The sequence below is a fragment of the Quercus robur genome, chromosome 6 (assembly GCF_932294415.1).
Source record: "Quercus robur chromosome 6, dhQueRobu3.1, whole genome shotgun sequence".
NCBI lineage: Eukaryota > Viridiplantae > Streptophyta > Magnoliopsida > Fagales > Fagaceae > Quercus > Quercus robur.
This window is the reverse complement of record NC_065539.1, coordinates 47,260,197-47,270,000: the sequence shown is the minus strand read 5'-3', so window position 1 is coordinate 47,270,000 and position 9,804 is coordinate 47,260,197. Positions and strand designations below refer to the sequence as shown.

Sequence of the window (9,804 nt, the reverse complement as noted above, 5' to 3'; positions counted from 1 at the left end):
TGATGGTCCACTTTTGTATATTGATTACGAAGCGCCAAGCGTTGGTACTTCGCAAAGAGTACCCGGGCACACTCCGAATGGTACTTCTCTTTCGAAATCTCAACGAAGCTGTACAACTCTTCATTCCAAGGAGTATTCTCGTCGTAAACTTGGCCGTAAATAGGAAGGCCGGCGATTTTCTTCAGGTCCCACAAGGTTTTTTTCTTCAAATGTAGGGTATTCGTCACCCAGCTCCACTACTCACAAGCGCCCCTATAAATGTTTGCGTCCCTTTGGTAAATACTCTTGCGCGACTCGGACAGCACCATAAATGCCAGCGTTATCCAAAGTCTCCCGATGATTATATAGATTATGAATCCTTTTTGCTTTCTTCCCCGGTGTTTATTTATGAAAGCAAATTTCGAGTATGAAATAAAGATTCACACAAGAAAAGTGATCACAACAATCTCCCTTTTTTATGGTCTTTATTAATATGGTGGTGGGTTACACACTCCTGGGAAGTCTCTCGGCTTTCTCGTTAATTACATATACCATAGGAGAAGACATTTGATTCTAAGATCAGTGAGATCTTTACATTTTTAAATAGAAGAAAATGAGAAGAAGAATAGGGAAGAAGACGCAAGAATTTTCCGGTCTTCGAGGCCTTGCTACCTTGTCTTTGTCCTTTGGGTTCTTGGGGACTAAATCTCCTCCTTATCCTACTGAGAGCTTCTCTTTATTTCTCCTTCAAGCACTTGAGTGCCTCTTCAAAACTCCAAGTGTGAAGTCGTTTGTAAAAAAACTTGTGCGCATCTATATGTGAGGTTTATGTATCCTATTTATAGCCTTCGTATTTCTTTGAGAGAGTGGAGATCGGATTTCTCTTCCAATCTCCCTTAGGACCCATGGCTTCGCGCCAAGTATCATAGGGGACCCGGATTCGAATACTCTTCTTTCTTTTGAGATCTTATCACAGTTTTTTTGGCTAATGGCCTCTTGCCACATGGCAAGTAGGTCTCTCGAGCCTTTCTTAAAGGATAAGTACCAAGAGAGGTATTGTTCAAACGCACTTCTAAAATGGGGATGCAGGATGTTAAACAACCCGAACCGCAGGCTTGTAAATCATTAAGTATTAAAATACCCACACTGCAGCATTTTCAATGCCAACACTCCTCCATAACTTTATGAGATCCACTTCTAACAAAGCCCATAAAGCCTGAATAAACCCTAAAGAGAAACCATCGTATTTCTTATTTTATTATTAGTAAGATCTTCCCTAGATTGAACACTGCTTCTTCAATCTCTTCTTTAGATAAAGGGGCTGAACATTTTCTCTTATTTTGAAGGACAAGCACGAAAAAGTCACCCAAAACGGTCTAAGGCGCCAATCCAATTTATATAACTTCTTGAAAGACTCGATGAATTGATTCTCCATACCCTCATCAGCACTACTACAAATTCCCGTTCGATAGGAATTATATTAAGGAGCTTGGAATGCCATCTAGCAATTATAGTACGATGGAGAAAAGCGATATTTTGACTAACTTCTGTTAAACCAAGATATTCTTGACCTTTGCTTTCATTAGCTTTCTTCCTGGGACAATAAGTTTAGCCATTCCTATCTCAAATGAGTCCGGTAGGATTGTTCTTCTTCAAACAAAGGAACAAACTCTTCTTTATGATCCAACTCCCCCTTCAAAATGGTCTTGAGCCCTAGCACCACCCTTATTATATGCGAAAATTTCCCTAGAATCCTGAGGCTCTATCTTACACTCACCCCCTATCCTACTCCTCCACCCTCACCTAAAATCCTCCAAAGTAAGCCTTAGCCATGGAATCCATGAGCTTGTGAGGTAGAGAGAGACCTTCCTTAAGTTCTCCTTTTTCACCTCTCTTTCCCATCAAGCCTCTTCAAGGAAGCTAGCTCAAGACCCTCTGGCGGATCAAGATGATTGATGAAAAAAGGGGGGGGGGGGGGAGGGGGGGGGGAAAAAGGACGGATCACCTGCCGATTTGTGATCAAACAAAACTATACCTGAAGAATGGGACACAGATTTTCCGACCCGGCATCTCTTTCGTTCAATAATGCCTTCGCTTCAAGACGCTATTTACCAATAAGAATAGGAAAAAGACACTAACTTTTTGAATGGAAGAAGCCGAAGGGGTGAATGAGCGCTGCGGTAACGAGCCGTAAGAAAGAAAGATGAGTAGAGCATTCCTTCCGCCGGTCTTTATAGGAGTAGGAGAGCGTGGCGAGATAGATAGACGTCCAATCCTGTAGCAGCTAGTTGCTCGGCCTTAGTCTTGGGCTGATCTCACACTTCAAAAAACCCCTTTGTACTTCGATCCAATCAATCGATCGATCAAGAGGCTAATCTCTTTTGTTTGGGCCGGTAGCTAAAAGAAAGTCCTCGCTTTATCTTGAACAAGGGAGGGGTAGCATAGCATTAGCTTCAATTGAACAAGCTCAACCTTGAAAAAGAAAGGTGGTAGGCCGAAGAACCGTTGAACGCTTCAACTTGGCCACTGAAGAAGGCGAAGGCTGGGCGAGAGACTAGGCCAACTTACTGCTTACTGCCATGCCATGGGTTAAGCTTTAGGCTCCATAGATGGAACTTTTTTTTAGGTATTAGGGGGGGGGGGGGGGGGGCACCACTCAGCACCTAAGGTGGGGTTCAATGCCTAACAAAAACGGCCAAAAGAAAAAAAAAAAGAGATGTATGGCTGAGGGGAGGAGAGAAAGAACGCATGCATGGGGATTCTGTCTGTCGGAGGTTCGAGAATCTATTCTATGAAAGGGCATCTAAGGCTAAGGAAGAATTGGAGGAAGTCCATTACTGAGAGAAGTGGTGATCCCGTCTTGCTTGCTAGGAGAGAGGAAGCTTCCGGACCACCTTTTCCAGCCAGATAGCGAGCGATCACTCAGCAATGAACACTAACTAAAAGCGGTCGGGAATGAGTACCTATCCCTTACGGGAATCGAACCCGTGTCTTCGACATGAAAAGATGATGTCCTAACCACTGGACGAAAGGGACCAAAAAGCCATTCTTCATATATCTCAGCTCCGAGAATAGAAGTGGTTCGTTTTGTTTCTATACGCAATTCAAGATTTCGTTTGTGTTCATGTTGGTGATTTCTGATGTGAATTCGGCGGGTCGTCCCCCCTTCCTGCGGGTTCCACCGACCCAGTGACACACCAACCACGCCCCCCTTTCTTTGTCTTTTAGCCCCCCCTGAACAGAATAAGTAAGGCCTCGCTCTTTCTAATGAAAAAAAAAATAGGGGGCGGAGCGCCTGTTTGAAGTGGCGAAGGCCTATGCTAAAGTAAGAAAGAAAGTACGTTAAGGTTACGAAGTAAGGTCAGCTGGTTAAGGAAAGCTCAGGTTATAAAATTGCTTAGCCGTTAATGAATTAATTAAGTAGTAGTAAGGCGTCGGTACGGAGTTGCGTCAGCTGTAGATATAGACTAGGCTAAGGGACAGACTTCATCTCTTCTATTCTCTTTATTTACACCTTAAACTTCTGCTGAGTCTAACGAGGCTCAGGTGCGGAGCCTTCCACTGTGGGTCGAGACTACGCAAAAGTAGAACACCATAGAAACTTCGCTGACTTTATCATAAACCTTGATTTTGCTACGCTCAATAAGAACCCGGAATAGCGGAAATCGGTTCGTGTTCTGCTTCCAAAGTCAGTCGTCTTTGCCCAAGTGTGAACTGCAGACGACTCTCTAGTGGTTCCATTCCTTCTTACTTAACTTCTAGGTCAACCCAACCCGAATGGGAAGAAGAGGGTCAGCCAAACAGCAGGCAGGTCCACTTTGTACATTTGCTGAGGCAGACCCATTAGGCATTTTAGAAAAGGGAAGGGAGCTTCTCACCGAAGGAGGCAGTAGGGATGAAGGAGGCAGGAAGCTACCGCTTCTAGAATGCAAGCTTATCCTTGACTTTTTTTTAGAGCGTACCACTATTGAAATAATAAAAAAAGATTTATGGATGAAGTAATTGGAGTAACAAATGATTACGGTTGCGGAAACCGGAGAAAGTCGGTTACCTTTTGAATCAAAGTAGCGACGAGCCCTTTCACCCTGCATCCCCTTTTATATTAATACGGAGCTACGAGCAAGGCAGCTCTGCTCCAGAAAGAAAAGAAGCCAGCAGGTCCTTTTCCGCTTAGAGGAATAAATCTAGGCTACTTAGAATCTCTTAAATAATTATAGACTCAATAAAATGATCAAAATATCCTTTAGCTCACAGGATTTGCAGAAATTAGAACCCAAATTAAAAATTGTTTGACCCCTAGAATACTTATAAAATAAAAATCCAAATTGAAAACTATTTTAACCCTAGATACATATAACCAGAAGTTATGACCGTACAATTATTGCTTAAATTGGACCCCACACATTGACCCAATAAAATAAATCTTGAATTGATGAATTTGTGAAGTATAACAAATTAATCTTCCATGGCTACATCAATGGTGGGGTCTTGAATTTAACCTGCAGTATTCTTAGACTTCCAGGAACACTTTGGGTTCTTGATGGTGTGATGCAAAAATGAGCTCAACAAGTTTGTGAAGGCAAATGTTTGAGAGTTATACATGAAAGCATAAGGGTGAATTGCATGTTAACATAAAAGTGGGTCCTCTGTGTAGTCTTTACCTTAATTTACTTGTGAATTTTGAGTTTGAATAATTGGTAGTTGTTACTTGATCCCAGATAGTTTAAATGAGACTTAGTTGCATCAATCTTTGTATTTTGTAGAGCTTGAAGGAGTTCTTGCAGTTCTTAACTTACCTTACACATAAGCCCCAAGCTAGGAGTAGTTAATATCTCTATGTGATGGTCACTCTCTCCCTCTCCCCCCACCCCTCACAATATACTCAGTAGGAATAATGGTGTTCTTGATCAGGTGGTTGGAGTTGGAGCTAAAGCTGGTTGCAGATGTTGGAATAGTGGGTGCTCCAAATGCAGGAAAAAGCACACTTTTGAGTGTGATAAGTGCAGCGCAGCCAACAATAGCAAATTATCCCTTTACAACTTTACTTCCTAATCTGGGTGTAGTTTCATTTGACTATGATTCTACAATGGTTGTGGCAGATCTGCCTGGTTTACTTGAAGGAGCACACCGGGGTTTTGGTTTAGGTCATGAATTTCTACGACATACTGAAAGGTGTTCTGCTCTGGTACAGGCTTTCTATCATGAATCGCCACTTTTTCAATTATAAAGTAATCAAATATTTAAGAGCATTATTACAGAACATGCATAATATGAAAACTGGTTTGTTGTACTTTAATCTTTTTATTAATTATCATCATCATCTCATCTCATGTTGTGGGCCAATAGATAGACATTTGTATGCTCCTGATCTAGGTTCTTAAATTACCTTCTCTGGATTTATTATTGTTATGATTACCCATCCATCTCTAGCTTTAAAGCATCATTGAAATCATTAGATTGCTGTTTGTACTTAGTTTTACTAATGAAGTAAGAACGCTCAATTCCTTCACTGTCTTTCACTCATATTGGCATCTCATCACCATCAACCCCTTCTCCAATATAGAAAATAAAAGACCCTGATCTATGTTTCAGACTTGTAGTTAGTTTGTTCCACGCCGGTGGACATGAATGAAAGAGAGAGAGAGAGAGGGGGTAGGTGTTATGAAATCTTTTGTAGACTAATAGAACTTTTGTTACTTTTTAGGTACATGTTGTCGATGGCTCAGGACTGCAGCCAGAACTTGAGTTTGATGCACTTCGACTAGAGCTGGAACTCTTTAATCCTGAACTTTCTGAAAAGCCTTATGTGGTTGCCTACAACAAAATGGACCTTCCAGAAGCATATGAAAAGTGGCCATCGTTCAAGGAAACGCTAGAAAATCGTGGGATTGAACCTTTTTGCATGAGTGCAGTGAAAAGAGAGGGCACTCATGAAGTGATCTGTGCTGCTTATGAGCTTTTACGGAAGAGTAAAGGGGAAAAAGAGGAGTTTGAAGGTTAAACTTTTATCTTTGTTTCATTCATTAAATTTATCATCATATTTCCTCAACCATGTCTTAATACTTAAATGCTATCTACATGTAACAATTTGTATTCCTTATGTGATACATAGGTTGTTTTCACAAGTTCATTGCACATGTTTCAGGTCCAAAAGATCTGGTAAATTTGAACCGTATAGCTGAGATGGTAAATAAAAAGCGAAGTGCCTCTATTAATGACTTTGAGATCCTTCACGACAGCAGTTCTAATACTTGGCATGTAGTTGGATCTGGATTACAGCGTTTTGTTCAGATGACAAACTGGCGGTAGGTTAACTATTACAACTTTTCTTATATTCCTTTTTGTAAATTTCTTCCAGTCCTTGTCTTAGGCTGACCATTGAGTCTGTCTTGCCTTATTTTATCACATTTTCATCATTTTGTGGAGTTTAAATTCTAAATTATAGAGCACGTAATGTCATAACATAATACTGAAGAATGAAAATGCAGTATGCTGCATATATTTCCTATAGTCATAGCTTCAAACTAAAATCGACTTCTAGTTTTCATGCAAGGAAGTGACGTTCAGGCCAGACAAAGTAATTGCATAAACCCTTAGCGGTCAGTTTTGGACATCATTTCTCTGTCTCCAGTGGAGATTCAAACAGGAATGCCTGAGCTCTAACCTGCAATATTAGGCATGGTTGGCCATTTTGATTAGAAAGTAAAATCGATAAATTATAATTCACTTCCATGTGGTTTGGCCTTATCACAATTTAGTGCAAAAACTTTCAATTGATTCATTTAACCACTAAATTTTGATACGGACCATACGGTCAAACAACATGGGGTTTAAATTGTAATTTTCCCAAATAAAATTAATGGTTTTTTTTTTTTTTTTTTAATTATATTTTTTTGTTCAGTACCTACCGGGGACTGGATCTTTCACAGATATACACCACCTCATCCATTTTCTTTTTTCCGGATGGGATTTTTTTGGGTGCTTTTTTTTTTTTGGGGGGGGGTGTGGGGGTGGGGGGGGGGGGGGGGGGGGGTTGTGTTAGAAAGTATGTTTAAATTGGTTGCATTAACTGAAGAAGTTACTAAGACCTGAGTATTGAAACATAGGTTTACAATGAGAATGATATTCCTATTTTAATTGCTCTTTGAGTTGTTTCGATGTATCGGAATGCTGTGCATGCAGATTAAATTTAAATGTTGTTTCATTGTTTGAACCTCTTTAATTGCTTTGTATGCTCTGCTCCAAGGATTTGGACAAATTTGACATCAATGAAAAGAGAGATTTGCCAACATTGATCTGCACAAGTAGACTCAATGCCTTTATCACCACTTCTAATTCCAATTCTTTATTTGATTTGACATCTTTCATTTTTTTTTTCCCCACATAAAAATGTCAATATCGCAGTATGCTTGACCTACTGTATCAATATTGTCCATTAAAGGGTCAGATGCTGTCTCTGCCATGTTTCGGATGCATCATGTGAAAATATGTTTACATTTGGATCAGGTACATGGACTCTGAGATAAGATTTCAACATGTTCTTGAGGCTTGTGGTGTGAATAAGTCTCTCATCAAACTTGGTGTCAAGGAAGGTGACACTGTGATTATTGGAGAGGTCTGTTTGTACTGCCTTTTGTATTTTTATTAACAGCAAATGTTCCTAGTCATTGTGATGCCTCACCCTAGCACAAAGAGCAATGCTACAGACAAAAATTTTCAGTATATTGTTCACAACTTGCTAAGTTGGCCTTTTGTGATTAGAATAACCACACATGGGTCCACCATTTATACCATTTTGATAATGCACCAATCACAATAGGCCACATCAGCAGTTGTGAAAAAAGTTGTCACTAGACTTATTGCAGCACAAAACGATGTACTTACACATCCAACCCCACACACAATTGTACAAATGACAATGCCAACATGGCAAGCTTCTGTCATGATTTGTTGCTGCAGACACCTTAGGGTCATGTGTTTCTAGTAAGACACAGTCAACTACTTTTAATCTTATTTCTTGGGAGTATAAGTGGCCTGTTATTTATACAAACAGCTTTGTCATGATGATAGGTGACAGTACTTTCATTTTTAAAGTGAAAACAAACAATATGAACATCAATATAATTTCTTAGCTAGAGTAAATCTTATTCATATTATTTTATCCAAGGCCAAACTCCATGATCAAATTGAAGCTCTTTTTTCAAATTTGCATTATTGGTAAAACTTCAATGGCCATATGTTCTTTGCTGCCAGATGGAGATGGTGTGGCGCCATTCTGCCAACATTTCCGGTCTATCAAATGTGAAGAAAGATTCAGTTGATTCAATCAAATGGCCTCAATGGAAGTAACTCACCTGTGTTCCATTACTGCTAATTGAATGTTTGTAATGGCAGGGTATAGCCCAGGTAACTTCTTTGTTTCAAGAGTAATTGTTATCCACTAAGTGACAAGAATTAAATCAACAATATGTTTATTTCCTGGCCATTACTTGTTACAATTTAGGAATTATGAAAATGATGGCTCTATGTTAGCTAACCACGGCCGAGGCAAAGAACCTTTGCCTTTATCCTTCCTTGCTGGCTACAAATTGTGAAATAAAAAGCAAAATTACCAGTTTGGCATTTTCAATCTGTGGCAGTTGTGAAACTGATGTGCTGTGCTAGACATGGGGCAGATGATGCTGAATGCTACCAATTTTACCGACACAAAGGATGAGGTGGTTGAAAGCATACTAGAGTAGCTAGAAGAACAGAAGTTTTATGCAGATGAGTCACCAGTTAGCATTTCAGCATGACATGATACTGCATTTTGTAGTGCTTGATCATTAAGCAAGATTCCTGAAGCTAATGATCATTTTGTAAGTTCTATACAACGCAGTAGCCGAAGCACACGCAGACACTGGATGAACAACCAAGCAACTTTATATAATGAAGTTGCTCAAACGCACTTACAACTGCAATCCAATTGGCGTCCTTTTAAAGGTTTGTATTGAATCTGTAAGATCATTTCGTAAAATAAACGAAAAAATCTGAAAGCTTAACGTGTGTAATAATGAATTAATGATATTATGTCTGTGAATTACGTACATCCAATAGAGTGGTTCAAATTATTTTCTTTTATTTAGGGTGTAAAAAAATGGTTTAAATCTTTCAATAGTATTAATAAATCAATGAATCTTATGGGCTTCAACAACTGCCATGACATTTGGTTTTGGCATGAACCCTTCAAAGATTACCATGAAGCTTCCACTCGGAAATTAGCTTGGGCTGATTTTGAATCGGTAGTTCTGCACTCTTAATAGGTAGGTCTCTTCTCGGGGTCTATCAGTCTATGTCAATCATCTATGATCCCGATATATCAGAGGCACCATTGAAGGCCAAATTCGAGCGAAAAACATGCACACACATATAGATGTTATGTATGACATTCCTGGTTATGGAGTTCGTTTTTGTTGAAAGACGTTCATGGAGTTGAAGCGGAGTTGTTAGAAAGTAAAACCATAAATTCAGTTGGATATGTATTGAACCCGTTATTATTGTGGCGTGCTTTCAAGGGGAGTTCTTATTCTTAAAAAAAGTTACATACCACAACTATAAGAATCGCAAATAAACATTATATTTAAAATATATATTTTTTAAATTATATTCTAATTCTCTGATCTTATATGGGCCTAGTGTATAAAGCCAACACAAATGAGAATTATTATTTTTATTATGTATAAAAAGATATATTTTATTCTTAAAAAAAGAAGAAGATACATTTGTGAAAGTTTTTGCAGCTGGAGGAAAGTATCACAAATGACAGAGACATGTAGGCATCATAGG

At 39.2% G+C, this 9,804-nt stretch overlaps 1 protein-coding gene across 1 annotated transcript in view; it reads left to right on the top strand.

Moving 5' to 3' along the window:
* The window catches only part of LOC126689117 (GTP-binding protein OBGC, chloroplastic), a 17,504-nt gene extending 8,405 nt beyond the window's left edge, over nt 1–9,099 (top strand). The window contains exons 2-7 of the mRNA XM_050384167.1: nt 4,891–5,164; nt 5,684–5,975; nt 6,125–6,284; nt 7,486–7,594; nt 8,233–8,385; nt 8,619–9,099. Coding sequence (XP_050240124.1) covers nt 4,891–5,164; nt 5,684–5,975; nt 6,125–6,284; nt 7,486–7,594; nt 8,233–8,328 — 931 coding nt within the window. The 3' untranslated portion in view covers nt 8,329–8,385; nt 8,619–9,099. The remainder of the gene's footprint in view (nt 1–4,890; nt 5,165–5,683; nt 5,976–6,124; nt 6,285–7,485; nt 7,595–8,232; nt 8,386–8,618) is intronic.
* Nucleotides 9,100–9,804: the final 705 nt, after the last annotated feature.